The following is a 17,484-nucleotide window of genomic DNA, read 5'->3' on the forward strand; positions in this document are numbered from 1 at the left end:
GATCATCTAAAGTATTTTGTGTAATTTCTTTATGTTATGGGAGAGTGGGATCTCCATGATCCCTTAGCTCCTTCGCATACCACATCTGATCAGTCAATTCTGTAGATTCCCCTAAATTAAACGTCTCCAATAGCCTCTCCTTCTCACTTCTACTGTATTACCTTTATCCATAATCTTTCCTCCAGTTTTCCGGCTTCTACCGTTGTCCCTATTCTACGTCCTCTTCCGCAGCCAGGGATCCCTCCTCCTATTAAAACGCAGATTGAGAGCATGTCAGTCCTTAGCTCCTAACCCTCCAAATACCTCCTCATGTCTCTCATAAATAAAATCTCTATAGTGGCCCAAGGCGTCCCACAATACTCGCCTTAGACACTCTTTTGATTTTATCTCCCCTTTTTTCTCCCCCAGGCTCAATCCCCACGTTTGCTCCCTGGGTTTCCACCACACCCCGCGCTAGGGTGTGACACTGGCTGTTCTCTGTGCTTGGAGTAATCTTTCCCTAGACATCCACTTTGTTCCCTTCCTTCACCTTCAGTTTTGCTCTGATGTCCTCTCTAGGGGAGGCCTCTCTTAAGCATCTTAAGCAGTCTATTGACAATTGCAGCATCCGCTCCGTCTCCATTTCTCTTTCTTAGAGGAGCTTACTGTTTCCTCACGTGTTATGCAATTGACTGTTTGTATTCATTGCCTGTCTCCGTCCACTGAGAGTAAGGAGAGCAAAGGCTTTGCTCTTAGCTAACTGGCATCAGTTTAACAGTGCCTGCACAGAGTTGGCATACAATAAATATTAAGTGAATGAACAAATACCAATTTTTTGGTTTGGTTTGTTTTTGTTGGCCATGCCCAGCTATACTGAGGGTTTATGACTCTGACTCTGCCCTGAGGGATCACTCCTGGAGGGCTCAGGGGACCATACCAGGCACTGGGGATAGAACCTAGTAAAGCCTGGTGGGAGGCAAGTGCCTTACCCCTATACTATCTCTCTGGGTCCAAATACTCACTGTATCACTGTCACTATCATCCCGTTGCTCATCAATTTACTCGAGCGGGCACCAGTAACGTCTCCAATGTGAAACTTGTTACTGTTTTTCATATTGAATATGCCACGGGTAGCTTGCCAGGCTCCTCCGTGCAGGTGAGATGCTCTCAGTAGCTTGCCGGGTTCTCTGAGAGGGACGGAGGAATCGAACCCAGGTCGGCCATGTACAAGGCAAACGCCCTACCCACTGTTGGTTGGTGGTATAGTGGTGAGCATAGCGGCCTTCCAATTACTCAATTAAAAAAAATAGGTGGGGAAACTACATTTGAAATATGCTGCCACTATGTTAAAATTTATTTATATAAACAAAGTGAATATATTACATATTTAGCTTATCTCTAAAGAGACCATTTGTTGTCACGGGTGGGGACAACTGCTTGTTGGTGACCAAAGTGTCACTGTCACTGTCATCCCGTTGTTCATTGATTTGTTCGAGTGGGCACCAGTAACGTCTCTCATTGTGAGACTTATTGTTACTGTTTTTGGCATATCCAATAGGCCATGGGTTGCTTGCCAGGCTCTCCAAGAGGGGCGGAGGAATCGAACACAGGTCGACCACGTGAAAGGTGAACGCCCTACCACTGTGCTACGGCTCCAGTCCCGACCAAAATGTAAGGAAGACATTTTATTTTCATAATTTATGGTTTTCCTCTCTGTAGCTTTTCAGTAAACAATTCAAATGCAAAGAAAGTTTTGAGCATAGAGATGACAACAATTACCTTTATCTCTGACCCCTGGAGATCAGTCCTCAAAGTAATTTGGTTTGCTTCCTTCCTTGGAGGTTTTTCCACACATATATCCTCTTCCCAGCATTCGTGACATAACAGTTCTTGCTGTAGTGTTCATATTTGATTGACACTCCACCCAACAGCCTTGATTGAAGGGATGGACCTATTTATCATTTATTGATCTCAACTGACCACATAATTTTGAATCTAAATATACCCCATCAAATACTTGGCTTCAAGGGCTCTTATTACAAAATTAATTTCTATAATTAGTGGTCATTAAAATGCTGACTCCTGTCAACTAGTTTCTGTTTGGGGAGTGAAGAATGTAGGGCTACATGGCCTCTACAGTGTTTGTAAGATTGTGTAATTGCCAAAATAAGACATTAGTTAGCTTTGGGGAGAGGGCTAGAGGATGGGATAGGAACTAAGGACACAGGCATTGATAATGTTCTTTATCACTGATTAAAATGTCAAGTTTCATGATAAACTTATATGCTATATATAATGGTATATCTATATTTTTATTTATTTATTGTTGGCTTTTGGGAGCACAACCAGAGATGCTCAGGGGTTACTCCTGGCTCTGCACTCAGGAGTTACTCCTGGTGTTACTCAGGGGACCATATGGAATGCTGGGGATTGGACCTGAGTTGGCCACATGTAAGGCAAACGTCCAACCCCCTGTACTATTGCTCCGGCTCAATTATATGTATATTTTAAAAGAGAATAAAAATGAATGAAAAGTAATAAAGCTTAAGGACAATTAAAACTGATAAAATAGGCAGCAAAAAGATCTTGAGACACCTAAGCCCCCAATTTGAGAATCTAATTGATTCAGTGCACTGATTTACCAAATGAGAAAACCAAGGCTCGTACATGTGAAAGAATTTACCTTATGAGTTAGAACTAGTTAGTTCTAGAGTTAGAATGTAGATCTAACTCCCAGTCCAATAGCATATACATTATATTACTTAAAAATATGCTAAAATGCATGTGGTTAGAAATCTTTCATGACTTAACCCTTTGAAGGGAAGACACAAAGGGGTACGTCTGGATTCATTTTACAATATATGTCTCTTGGCACACAGATCTAAGTCAGTTATCTTGATTTAAAGTTAAATGCACCAGTGCAAATGCACTGATGTTTAGTGCTTCTATTGGTTAATTGCATTGCTAAGGGCTCAAGATTAAGAGTAAATTTAAGTGACTTATTCTACCTCTTCCTGTGCTTCAATTTATTCAGCTATAAAATAGACCCAGCTATTTACTTTGAGGGTTTGCTGTGAAGCTCACAACTCTTATGGTGTAAGTGCCTTCGTCATTACTTATTTTTGGTGATCACTTACTTTGGTGTAAGTGCTTTGGTGATTACAAAGTTTGATTCAAGTTCATCAAGCATTCGTTTGTTCTCTCTTACTGAAAACTTTTGGAAAATTCTGGCATTGGAAGAATAAGGATTGGCAGAGTTCCCAACCTCAGGGAAGTTAGAATCTACTGGGGGAACAGAGAAGCAAAAGGAAAATTAGGGGAGGTAAGTGTGCAAATGAGATAATTAAACTATAGGATCAGTGACTCATTTGAAGTTGGGGAGAAAGGAAGGCCTCATTTAAAAAAGTGGTCATCATGTTGTATCCTGAAGAACAAAAAGGTAGTTCGAGTTACAGGCAGTTCAGGCTGAGGAAAGAGTTGCTAATTTGGGGGATTAGAGATCCAGAAAGCCTGGAGGAGGGCATCACCCTGTGAGTAGCAGGCTGACAACTGGAGTCAGTGGTGGGACCAGTTTTTCTCAGGTGGTAGCCGAATCTGACTTGTTTCCAACATTTTCAACATTTTTTTCTGAGAAACAGTACATTTGTCAAACAGGTTTTAAGAACTAAACACTGAGGCTGGTGCGATAGCACAGTGGGTAGGGTGTTTGCCTTGCACCCGGCCGACCTGGGTTCGATTCCCAGCATCCCATATGGTCCCCTGAGCACCGCCAGGAGTAATTCCTGAGTGCAGAGCCAGGAGTAACCCCTGTGCATCGCCAGGTGTGACCCAAAAAGAAAAAAAAAACAAAAACTAAACACTGTTTATCAGAAGGTAATGAGGAGGAGAGGTGGGTAAATCCCATAAAAGGGATGGCTTGTGTGATAAAGGGTGGAAATCAGAGTTTGCTAGGGAACACAACGCAGAAGTTACTTTGTAATGTTCTACATCGAAAACCTACATAATGTTATAAACCAGTGTTGCTTCAATAATAATACAAAAAAAATTGAAAAACAGTTGCTCTGGCCAGGGACTTGCTGGGTTCACCGCAGGGATCAATCTGTGAGTCATTATCACGCAAGAAGCAGGGGCCAGGGTGAGGCAGTCCTGGGGTCAGACCTGCGTGATCTGGGAAAAGCTACTGAACCTCTTTGAGGTTTATGTCTAGAAACTGGACAACGGATAGTTAGCACTTCAGCGATTTCTTCTCTTCTTGTGTTTCTTTTTTGTACCCGATGGAACCCAGGATTTCATTCTGCTTCAGCACACACACACACACACACACACACACACACACACACACACACACACACACACACACACACACACACACACACACACACACTTTATAGCCGGCCCAACCCGAGAAGTTGGCGCCTGCGTGTTGGGGTTCTGACTGTGCCCGGGGCTGCGGACTCAGCAAGGTCGCCTAGCAACCTGGTCGCCTGGCAACGGGCGCACTGCGGAGACCGTTTTCGCTGAGGCAGGTGAGCCAGCCAAGTCCGACAGGGGCCCGGGACCGGGGCCCACCCGGCCGCACACCTAGTCTTCTGGGTCCGCGTTCTTACACCCTCAAGGCCCTCTTAGGGGCTACTGGATTCTCACAGTCCATGTCCCTTAAGGAGTGCGGGCCCCTTTACCCTGTGCTGGGATCTCTGTAAGGGACCCCAGGTCTGAAATGGCCAAGTCCCTCCCACCTGGGCCTCCCCTCTTCTTACCTTATTCCCGTGCCAGGGCCGGCGCCGAGAGTGTCTAGTTAAAACCTTTCATTGGGGTAGTAGTCCTTTCCCAGGCCAGTCTTTGCCACTAACCCTGGTTCCCCAGCACTGCTGTAATATTACCCACACCCAATAGCCAGTGTATTTGGAGACATGGTGTGCCAGGCTCATGAGTGTCATCAGTTAATGGAACAACTATGGGAGGGAAGGAATACGGTTCCTTTATCGTTTCTCATTTGTGGTTGCAGTAAGTCATATATTAAAAAAAAAATGTAATGGTCAATGTCCACCCCTGGCCTGGCTCTAAAACCCTTCCAATCTTCCTTTTTTCTCTTTTTACCTCTCTTTCTCTCTCCCTCCCTCCTTCCTTCCTTCCTTCCTTCCTTCCTTCCTTCCTTCCTTCCTTCCTTCCTTCCTTCCTTCCTTCCTTCCTTCCTTCCTTCCTTCCTTCTTTCCTTCCTTTCTTCCACCTTCCCACCTTCCCACCCTCTTTCACTCTCACCTTTCCTTCCTCCCTTCCTTCCTTGTTGAGGGTCATCAGATCTACACCTAGAGGAGCTTGGGAGACCCTACAATGCTAGGTTGTATGGGACTCTATGCCTCCTAGGCATGTGCTTTAAATCTTTGAGTTATCTCCCCCTGTTGTTATTATGCCATACTGCCTATAATTGCTACAATGTGTGTGTGTGTGTGTGTGTGTGTGTGTAAAACCTGTTTTTGTTTTCTTGAAAAATATTTTTTTACATATTTAATTCAATACCAATCACATTCACCACTGGAGAGTGACATAGCCCAATCCTACCTCACTTGCAGAGGTTGGACTCAAATGATTATACTACGTGCTTTGTATGTTGATGCCTGGCACCACATGGTCCCCCAGTGCTGAGCTGGAGTAGCTGCCAAGCACTGCTGGGTGTTGTCCAAAAGCAACCTAACACACACATACAAACACACACACATCACACTTTATTTTAATTCCTTTTAGGCCCGCAAAGACGAGCATCTGAGTATAGGTCTCCATAGGTGAATGAGCTAGACACAGACTTGAACTTTGTCTCTTAATCTTACCAGTTATGTGACATCCAGCAAGTTTCTTGCCCCTAAAGCTCCTTTGTAAACTGTGAGTAATTCAAATCTCTTCCTTCTGAGGTAGTTGAGTTAGATATTAAGTATAGTTAACACAAGCACCAAATGTAGCAAGAGTTAGCTCATTTGATTTGTCTCACCTTTGGCCAAAGGCCCTGTCTGTAAAATTCTGGTGCTTTTTCCCTCTCATTGTTAAGCGTGGGAGAATTTGTAGTGTGGGCTGTTTACCCCCATGGTGACCTCAAAAATCAATCCACTGCTCTCAACCCCAGATTACTCATTTATAAAAATGAAAATAAAAATCCCTATCCAGCTGCCCTCCAAGTTTTGAGGCTCCAGTGAGAAGTAGATCCTACATTGCGACAGTAATAATGATAATTCTTGGGCTTCTTTTACTGCAGTGGTTTCTGTGGAACATCGTTTTGAAAGCTAGAGCGTCTCCTTTAGCAGGAGTGGAAAGATGGCGCATCCCCGAATCTCACAGTACGTGCCCCCTAATATCAATCCTGCCCAGGCTGCCATTGCCTATGGCCATCGAGCCCTTCCCAAGCTGAATGAGGAGCTACAGTCTGAGTATCTACTGATAAGGTGTAAAGCCCTCATGGCTCTCTCTGACCTTGTGCATGACCCTGAGAACGTCTTTGTGGCCATCAACACAGGTGAGCATGTCACAGCCTACTTCATGACAAAGAAAAGGTGTTTAGACCGTCAAAACAGTTCTAGATAGAAGGAATTGATATCACCAGTATCCATCCCTACCGATTGATTGGTTATTCCTTATCCAGACACCATCAGAAGTCCCCTCTTCTTTGCCCTGTCCATTTGGCTGCATTTCCACCAAAGAGCCATCTTTATTTATTTTATCCACAATGGTAACAGAAGAGAGCCATGTACCTTAGAAGCCCTCAGATACATCTGGGTCATAAGGTTCTTTTTTCTTTACTCTCTTCATTGCCAAAACAAGAGTTGAGGTGAATTTAGTGGCAGAGTGACCTCTTACCCAGACCAGGTACAGGGTTAGAGAACTGTCACTTCTTCTTCCAGCCTTATCCAAGGGACTGGTTTAACTCTGGAGAAGGTGCTGGGCCTAGCAGTCCAGGTGGAACTTCAGTAACTAGGACTACTATTTAATTAGTGGGGCTCTGGGTCAGCACCCCTCCACATGTATGACCACTGTTATCTTGGTCATTATAGCACCAGCCCTGGGAGGAAAGGGAAATACTCAACTGAGAGATAAGAAAACCGAGATTTAGAAGCTAGGGTTGCTGGACAGAGATATAAAACACAATTTTGTTCTGTTTTGGGGACCATACCCAGCAATGCTCAGGGGTCACTCCTGGTGTACTACACTCAGGAATTACTCCTGGTGCTCACGGGACGATATAGGGTTCCAGGGATTGAACCAGGGCAGCTACATGCAAGGCACCTGCCCTACCCACTATACTATCTCTTCAGCTCCCATGAAGCACCATTTTAACTTCCTTGACCTTGCATACCCAGGTAGATAACCCATTTAAAAGTACATTAAAAAGTACATAACTAGCTTGAGAAAGAGTTGAAACCTGACTCCTGGTCTCTCCAAATGCAAGTGCTATTTTCTTAGCCCATAGCTGACTTTGAGAGAAGGTAGAAATAAATAAAAGAAGAGAATTACATGAATTATCCCCTAGGGTGAGCCTTTCCAACACTCAGAGCCCCCTTCAATGACCCAAATATTTTATTTTATTTTATTTTAATTTAGGTTCCAAGATTTATAAATGTGTAGTCAAGAAATGTGGTATTTCGGAGCTGGAGTGATAGTACAGCGGTTAGGGCGTTTGCTTTGTACGTGCATGAGCCAGGAATAACCCCTATGCATCACCTTGTGTGATCCAAAAAGCAAATAAAAAAAAATGTCTGAACACAATTTCCCATATGGCCCCCAAACAGTGGAACCTCTGGTGGCCCTCTTGTTATCTGGTGTTGTCTCATCTATTGACTTCCAATTGGTTTCTGAGAATGGTTGATGTTCAAAGGTTTTTATTTTGTTTGGTTGCTGGTTTGCCTTACAGGTTTCATGAAGAATCTGAAAAAATTGCTGGAGGATATCAATGACTTTGTGCGGTTAAAGACCACTGAGGTGCTTTACATCATGGCATCACACAATGTGGGCAGGTGGGCTGCTGTTTCTTAAAACTAATGGCACACTTTGGTGGTTCTCCCCATGTGGCATGGTATTTAATGAAAGCAAGTGTGCCAAACTTTTGTATGTAGCATTGGCCTCCTACGGGATTAATAATTGGCCGGAACAGGACTCTGTGGGGGGTGGTTTTGGTTACCTCTGTGGGGATTAGCGGGAGGTGACGTCTTTTCTAGATCAATATGGGCAAGGGGTTGACCCCAGCAGAGCCTGGCAAGCTACCCATGGCGTATTGGATATGCCAAAAACAGTAACATTAAGTCTCATAATGAGAGACGTTATTGGTGCCCCGCTCGAACAAATCGATGAGCAACGGGATGACAGTGACAGTGACATGGGCAAGGGGTGGGGTGGGGGGTATTTACAGATATGCTCAGGAGCTCTAGAATGACTCGCTGTGTTACTTGGCCTGGTGGTTCTGAGACTGACAGATTTGGGGTCCAGGTGATGCTGTGTGCCTTAGGCCCAGCCGTGCCAGGAGCCACCATGCCACACTACACCCAGTGGTTCCCTTTTAGGAGTCACATTGTGTCAGGGATCAAACATGGGGCCTTGTGCCTGCAAGGTATGATCTCTACCACTTTGAGTTGTCTTCCCAGTCCCCAGAGTCAGTTTTTATTTAGTTGACAGCTTTGAGCTTCATGGTTTGAAGGTAGAAAAGTTCAGGTTTTATAGCTGCAACAATTCAGCCTCCCCCGCTCCCCACCTGTTTTTTGTTTCCTGTTTGATTGGGGGCCACACCCAGCAGGGTTCAGGGTTTATTCCTGGCTCTCCAGTCAGGAATCACTCCCGACTACCTCTGGGGACCATATAGAATGCAGATGGACCTGGGTCAGCTGCCTGTAAGACAAGTGCCCTGTCTGCTATTCTATCTCTCTAGCCCCAGCAATCCAGCCTTTTCTTGGCTCTTTATGGGGAGCCCAGTTTCCAGCTTCCCAGATTCCCACTGGGCTTGTGACCTGGGTTCCCATCTCTTAATGGGAATTATGACATGCACCTCAATCCTTCTTCAGAATGCTGAGTTCGTCTAGGTTTATGGTACCTAGAAATGTCTCTTTCCTGGGTAAGCATAGCTTCATACTTCTTGATGCTTCTTTTTGCGTTCTGGTGAGGAGTTAGTCTATGTCTGCTTTGGGGTAGGGGATGGGGAGACACCCTCCCACATCAACTCATTTCCTGGTGTTGATTTGGAATCAATCATGGATTTAACTGTGTTGAAAAGAGAACTTAAAAAAAAATCAGAAGTACCCCTCATTCTCCGCCCAGCGACCACTGTCCATTGTGCATATACCTAGAAAGGAGGAAGGGTTGTCACGTTCAAGCTTGTGACCTAAAGCACAGACAACCTTCAGAGAAACTTCTGAATCTTTCATGGGTGCCCAGAGGATGCTCAGACCTTTCAAGGGCATCTCAGAAAAGCAAAGGAGTCTCAGAATCTTGCCTTTTTTATAAACTCTCATTATCCCATTTTCTCTACTGGCACCTGCTTCTGGCACAAGGAGTTGGTTGAGTCTATTGCTTGTGAAGGGCTTATCCAAACACCACAGAAATGTCTGCCCTTCTTTTTTTTTTCTTTTTGGGTCATACCCGGCGATGAACAGAGGTCAGTCCTGGCTCTGCACTCAGGAATTACCCCTGGCGGTGCTCAGGGGACCATATGGGATGCTGGGAATCGAACCTGGGTCAGCTGAGTGCAAGGCAAACGCCCTACTTGCTATGCTATCACTCCAGCCCCAGAAATGTCTGCCCTTCTGCTGCCTTTTGGTGACGTAGGCATTCCTCTCTGAGGACTGCTGTCTTCCTCTCCCTTCACACTGTTGTAGCATGCACACTTATGCAAGCTCATGCACACACACACACACACCCCTACATACACATAAACACATCAGGCCCATCTCCAGATGACTGCCTCATACCCCCTGACCACCTAATTCCTACATCTCCTGGGTTCTAATTTCAGATCCTGGTATACCCTTGACTCATTAAGTCACTATGAACGGGTACATGTGGGAGATGGTGCAGCAGTGACTACCCCATTCCCATTCTTTGCATCATGAAGGACAGACCAGTGAATAGGGAACAAGTCGTGGCCTGGGCATGCCACCTTTTCCAGGTTGGAGCTGGCAACACTCTTGATTTAAAGTCTCATTTCACTAATCTGAGACAGATCCAGAGATAGTGTCGCCATAATGGTATCTTAGAGGCACAGAGGAATGAAGAATCCTTCATTCTTCTTGCTCCTTCTTTCCTTTTTCTATGGATATTAAGTAGCAATACCCAGTGAAGGATGGCAATAGCTGGAAAGAAATTAAAACCAAGGCAACTTTTTTTTTTGAGTGTGTGTGTGGGGAGGGTGGGGGGCAGGAGCACATACCCTGTGATGCTCAGGGGTTACTCCTGGCTCTGCACTCTGGAATAACTCCTAGCAGTGCTTGGGGAACCATATGGGATGCCAGGGATCAAACAGAGGTCAGCTGGACACAAGGCAAGGACTTTACCCACAGGACTATCCTTCCAGCCCTGAAACAAGGGCTACTTTAGAGAAACTAAGAGTCTAATGAGGGTCAATGTAGTAGTAGTACTAAGTAGTAATGAGTAGTACTAAGAGGTCTTGGATGATGGGGAGATATTTCCTGACTGCAGCTACATGAGGAGGAGGGTCTTAGTGGAGAAACCATCACTCACCTTGACCTGCAAAGCTCACATTCGTCTCATGGCCATTCTGATATGTAGGGCGGAGGCCTGAGTGAGAAACTTGTGATCCCAGGCTCTATCCTCCCTACCAGGTTGGAGAAAGAGTATAAAGAGAAATAAAATAATCTGTTTCTGATTTCTGAATTTCTCTCAGATTTAGTGGTGGCTCTGGGAGTTCATTAATCTCTTAAGAAACAGCTGATGTCGAAACCCTTCTTTTCTCTTGGACCCATAGACATCATAAGGGAAAGAGGGGATGAGGGTGGAAGCGGGGCACTTACCATCTGTCACCTTAAAGAATTAGTTCCTATATTCCTGGACCACGTGACCACTTTTGAGGCCGCATAACACATTATAAGACACTCTCTACCCATTCTCCATAGTTACCACACCACATTTGATGGGGTTCAGATAGCAAGCAACAAATCATAGAGGGATATATATATATATGCATATATACATATTTCCAGATATATATCAAAGCTCACATCACCCAAACTTTAACAACATGTTAGTGATACCCTATAGAATGTCTTAATGGCTCCTGCCAAAGTAGAACAATCTTCACACTATTTCCTATATGAACAGTTTTGGTAAGCATGTTCAACAGTTCTTAACAGAAATATGAAATATATTATTTTGGTTGTGTTTTGGGACAGGGCTTGAGGCTTGGGATGGAAACATCCTGAATTTGGTGGTAGGAAGGTGTAAAGGTGGTGGGATTGGTGGTTTGTTTGTTTGTTTATTTTTTGGGTCACACCCGGTGATGCACAGGGGTTACTCCTGGTTCATGCACTCAGGAATTACTCCTGGCGGTGCTCAGAGGACCATATGGGATGCTGGGAATCAAACCTGGATCAGCTGCATATAAGGCAAATGCCCTAACCACTGTGCTATTGCTCCAACACCGGAATTGGTGTTTGAATATTAAATGTAATCAAATATTGTGAACTAACTTATAAAATAAAAAATTAAAAATAAAAGATTTAGTTCCTACAGTACAGCTGATTTACCATTCAGGACTAAAATGGAATGGGTGGCCAGGCATTGATGGGTGAGGCCTGGAAACCTTAGAAGATGCTCTGGAAAGTCCTCTGCCACTTGGATATTTCAACGTGAACTTTTAAAAACTCTGGATGACTCAGAACTCAGCATAAGGCTAAGTCCTGGCCAACAAAACAGAGCACTGTTGTGCCAGGAACTTAGCTGAGAGTTTTACACTGAGTTCTGAACCTAGCACTAAGAAATGTGACCTCAAAAGCCCTCTCACAGCGGCCAGTGGGCCACCCAACACTTACTTGATGAATCAAAAGGAATGGTTAAATAGCCTGGAGTCAGGGGACCCCATGTTCTCAAAGCTCTTCCTGCTCCCTGGGCAGTAAGCCAAAAGAGACATTTCAAATTAAGTCCAGAAGCTATGAAAGAAGAGCGGTCAGGGGCTGTGCTCTTTTCCTCAGAGTACACTGCTGGCACCAGCTCTCAATGGTCTCTCCCCAGGGCCTCCAGCCTCAACAGTCCCAAGACAATACGGAGAATGGGAGATGGAACCAAGAGAGATTATGTCACACATTGGGTTGATGTATATCACCCTGGCTGCAAATGTCCAGTTACTACGGGAAAATCTGCCACCATGAAGTTCAATAGCTAAAGTGTAGCTGAACCTCAACCTGCTGCTGAACAGTGATGAGATGTCACTGGGATTCTGCGAGTCTTGACTTCCTGCCAGGCTGATGACGATTCCATATATAAATTCCTAGAGGTTATTCTCATTGATCCATTCCGGAACACTAGCAGAAGAAATCTGGACAGTCAACCAGGTCTTTAAACTTTACAGAGAGAGAGAGAGAGATAGATAGATAGATAGATAGATAGATAGAGAGAGAGAGAGAGAGAGAGAGAGAGAGAGAGAGTGTGAAAGCTATAAGCCACAGAGCCTTGGAAAGTTGTACTGTGCTATTGATGGTCTTGTACAATTTGGAGAAAGCTCAATGGTCTCCACGTTACTGTTACTGTTAATAAATAATGCTTGTAAAATTCTTACCAAAGACTTACAAAATGATTTACAAAAGCGGGAATTGATAAAATTGTGTATTCCATTTAAACAATTCATTTTTATCTCCAAAACGAATGTCTGGATATTCACCAATCATTTTGTACAACTCAGACCTTTTCTTGTCTAGGGGTCTTTTAGTTGGCATTTACTAGAATTTTTTTGCTTAAAATCACATCCATAGTGTGGAGCTTGCAGCTCTGATTTCCTTAAAGCAAAGCATGAACTCAAATGTTAATGAGGTAATCAGCATGCAGAAACCTTCTAGAATCTTGTACAATCATTTTTCTAAGAGACTCACTTTTTAATCTTTTCAAAACATCCGATCAACTTTGTTCTCATGAGGAAATTTGTAAAAAACAAACTTTTCTCTCCAAATTAGCTTACTAATATTTGACAACACAGTGACAACAACAAGCAACATAGACACTTCTAGATTTGGAGGCAAGCTACTGGCTGCAGATGTGCTGAAAGATCAGCTACTGGGAAGGCGCTGGAGAGTGTACAGTTGTACCTGGACTGGGGAGTGACCTCTGTGAGATAGGACGGGCTAAAGCACCACTGCCACTAGATGTGACCCAAAAATAATCTGGGAGAAGAGGGGTGTTCTAAATCAGCAGGCCTCAGTACCTGAGACTTAGGGTAGAGAGAAATGGTCAGCAAAGACTGGCAGTTCATGGAAATCAACTCCTTGACACCTTTTCTCCGTGTGTGTGTGTGTGTGTGTGTGTGTGTGTGTGTGTGTGCTTTAGTTGACTTTATTATTGGTTATTGTGGTTTCCAAAGTAACTTTTGCCTTGGCCATAGTCCCATTTCAACAGAAGCTGTGAAGGGGCTGGAGTGATAGCACAGCGGGTAGGGCGTTTGCCTTGCACTCGGCCAACCCGGGTTCGAATCCCAGCATCCCATATAGTCCCCCGAGCACCGCCAGGAGTAATTCCTGAGTGCATGAGCCAGGAGTGACCCCTGTGCATTGCCGGGTGTGACCCAAAAAAAGCAAAAAAACAAACAAAAAAACAAACAAACAAAAAAACCCAGAAGCTGTGGAGGCAGAGGTTAACATTCTCCATAATTAAATGTCTTAACACTTTATAATTTGAGGGGTTATTTAGATCTGTAACATTTTTATACTCAGTGACTTATTTATTTATTTAATTTGTTATTATTTTTAAATCAGTCACTGTGAGGTACAGTTACAGATTATGTACGAACTTTTTTTTTTTGCTTTGCTTTTTGGGTCACACCTGGCAATACACAGGGGTTACTCCTGGCTCTGCACTCAGGAATTACTCCTGGCGGTGCTCAGGGGACCATATGGGATGCTGGGAATCGAACCCAGGTCGGCCGAGTGCAAGGCAAACGCCCTACCCGCTGTGCTATCGCTCCAGCCCCATGTACAAACTTTTGTGCTTACGTTTCAGTCATATAATAATCGAGTACCCATCCCCCCACCAGTGCCCATTCTCCACCACCAGTGTTTCATCCCACTGCCCTTCGCCTCTGTGGCAGGCACATTTCCTTTTACTCCCCCCCCCCCCTCTCTCTCTCTCTCTCTCGGTGTTGTGGTTTGCAGTACAGGCATTAAGTGGCCATCGTGTTCAGTCTAGAGTCTATTTTCAGCACACATCTCCCATCCCGAGTGGGCCCTCCAAGCATCCTTTACTGGGTGGTCCCTTCTCTATCTGAACTGCCCTTTCTCCCAGCATGTGAGGCCACACCTTATCTCCTTTCACAGATAGTAGGAAGGACACTGGGAAATGAAGAGTCCAGGGGCATGAAGAGCCCAAGTTGGAGGCTTAGCTAGGAAGGTGCGGAGCTCTGTGTTTCTGAGATCGCATGGTTCTTTCCACCAGCACCCACATCCCACTGCTATTGCAACCTTGAGGGATCCTACAGGGTATTAATTAACCTCCCATCACCATTGCCTTCTCTCAGGGGAGCCAGAGGATGGTAGTCTGCAGACTCTGGGTGGGGATGGAGTGGGCAACAGCCTCTTGGATTTTACTTGAGTCAATTGTTCTTTGTCTTTGTTGGGTCTAATCTGATGATCTTTCTGCAGACAGAGTATTTTGGATCAAGATGTGATTCCTTCCCTTTCCTTCCTGATGGATGACCCTAGCCCCGACTGCCGGAAAAACCTGTTCATGGTGTTCAAATACCTGGCCCAGCTCCCTTCAGGTAGGCTCACACGTGGGTGCTCTGGTGGCTGCTCCTTTTTTCTCTAGGGTGACAGTGTCCTGCTGCTGACTGCTGTCTAGAACGTGGCTTTTTTAAAGGGCACAATTTTATTTTGGTACAATGCACATCCCAGGGTAAACTTAAATTGTACATGGAAGCTTGGTTGAATTGTACTGAGTGATATGCCATAAACCACCCCCACTTGCATCAAGAAATTTATAGACTATTAGCAGCTCACTAAAAACGCTTTACATGCCAGATACTCCTCACTTTTAGCATTTTAACTCTGTTAGGTAAATATTACTTTGCGCTTCTTTTAAAACCTTACATGAACGGGAACATATAGATTATAAGATTTTGTTTTTAGATTGTTCTATACAACATTTTGTTTCTGAGATCCAGATGCCATATATTACTTATTTTTGCTGACTGAAGTGCAGTGTGGTATTTATGTTATAAGAGTATACTATGGGTTATTTATTCAGATTTGTTTTTTATTATTGCTGGCATTATCATTTCGGTAACATGCTTAAGAATAGTGTCAACATGGTATGATTTCGATGTACAGTTACTGCAATTCACCACCATCAAATTGCCTGAAACTCTACTCTAGTATACTTTTTTTTTCTTTTTGGGTCACACCCGGATTACTCCTGGCTCTGCAATCAGGAATTACTCCTGGTGGTGCTTGGGGGACCATATGGGATGCTGGGAATCGAACCCGGGTCGGCCACGTGCAGGGCAACCGCCCTACCCACTGTGCTAGCACTCCAGCCCCTAGTATACTTATTTTATTTCTAGACCACCTATTCATCTCCTCTGCCACTCACTCCAGCTTCATAAGCTCAGTTTGTAGCCAAAGCCATGGTTTTGTCATAATTGAATATTGTCTATTCCCTTGTTTGTTTCTCTCTGTACCAAAGATGAGTGAGATCATCTGGTATTTGTCCTTCACCCTCTGACTTATTTAGCTTAACAGGACACCCTGCTGTGGAGCATGGCTACGGCCACTGGAGCAGATAAGACCTGACCTTGCAAAGCGGCCCAGAAGCGAGGCCCTGCAGATGGGAGTATCTGGGCAAAGTTGGCAAGAACAGGGTGTCAGCACCAGGTGTCCGGCCTTGAGCTTCACTTGACCTCCTAGTCACATGAGCCCAAGACACAGAAACTGTCATGTATGCTCAAGGCCCTAACTGCAGCATCGAGCCTTGATTGGGATTGGACTGGGGCAAAGCAGAGTAGGAGAGGTAGTAGGCTAATAATGTTAAACTTTATGTGATTGAACCTTCCTGTAAGCCGAGACCCTCTATAAAATATGTGTGTATTTGGCAATAAAGTGAACAGCGATCAGCTGCTCCCGGAGAGTGTTTCTCCACGGCCTGTAATTCTTCACCTCACGTATGCTCGGACCCAGTGAGCACCATGTCCAGGCACGTTGGGGAAAACTGTTCCCCAACACACTGCAGTTCCATTCATATTACAGTCAATTGCAGTAATATGAACAGTATATATATATATATATATATATATATATATATTATAAATACCTGCGTGGCATTCCATTGTGTTTATATGCCAAGTTTCAAGTTTTGTATTTTGGGGGGTAGATGCCAAGAAGTGGATACAGGAGGAGGATGAGCTTAAAGTTTAGATTTCAAAAATGATGTATCCACTTCTTGTAGGTTCTCCTGTTTCACAGCATAAAGATTTCCAAAGTAATCCCTGATGATCCTTCTGAATTTCTGTCAGGTTTCCAGTTTTTTTTTTTTTTTGAAATATACTATTCTCACTGGAATAGCAGTGATGATTGTCAAGATAATATCTTATTGTTGTTTTGATTTGTAGTTCCCGACGAAAAATGGTAAAATCTTTTTTATATACCTAGAGTCTGTCACTATAGGCTATTGGCTGGTGCCATTGGTTGGTATTATTTGGCTTATTTCTGATATACATTTGAAATATTTGGATTATTTGTGGTATATGGCTATCAAAAGTAGAGTGATTGGTTTCTTATAATTATCTTCTGTTTTTTTTTCTTTTTGGGTCACACCCAGCAATGCTCAGGGGTTACTCCTGGCTTTGCAATCAGGAATTGCTCCTGGCAGTGCTTGGGGGACCATATGGGATGCCGGGGATCGAACCCGTGTTGGCTGTGTGCAAGGCAAACGCCCTACCTGCTGTGCTATCTCTCCAGCCTCATATAATTATCTTCTGAAAAATATGTGTATGAATATTTTTTCTTTATTTTTGTGTGAACTGCACTGGCTGTGCTTGGGGAGGGAGATGCATATGGTGGTCGGGTTAGAACCCGGGGCTCAGAGGCCGGAGCAACAGGATGGTGTATAGGAAAGACAGTTGCCTTGCACAAAGCCAACCCAGGTTCAATCCCTGGCATCCCATGTGGTCCCCTGTCTGCCGGGGTGATTCCTGAATGCTGAGCCAGGAGTAACCTCTGAGCATCGTCGGATGCGGCCCCCAAACAGAATAAACAGAAAATCCCAGGATTGCATGTACTCCACCATGTGAGTCATAGTCTCAGCACTATGCATTTATTTAGTAAT

At 44.3% G+C, this 17,484-nt stretch overlaps 1 protein-coding gene across 1 annotated transcript in view; it reads left to right on the top strand.

The window, feature by feature from the left end:
- Positions 1-17,484, top strand: part of RSPH14 (radial spoke head 14 homolog) — an 82,529-nt gene that overhangs the window by 906 nt on the left and 64,139 nt on the right. The window contains exons 2-5 of the mRNA XM_004619357.2: positions 1,538-1,650; positions 6,224-6,481; positions 7,874-7,976; positions 14,805-14,923. Coding sequence (XP_004619414.2) covers positions 6,283-6,481; positions 7,874-7,976; positions 14,805-14,923 — 421 coding nt within the window. The 5' untranslated portion in view covers positions 1,538-1,650; positions 6,224-6,282. The remainder of the gene's footprint in view (positions 1-1,537; positions 1,651-6,223; positions 6,482-7,873; positions 7,977-14,804; positions 14,924-17,484) is intronic.

This window comes from Sorex araneus, chromosome 9 (genome assembly GCF_027595985.1).
Source record: "Sorex araneus isolate mSorAra2 chromosome 9, mSorAra2.pri, whole genome shotgun sequence".
Classification (NCBI taxonomy): Eukaryota; Metazoa; Chordata; class Mammalia; order Eulipotyphla; family Soricidae; genus Sorex; species Sorex araneus.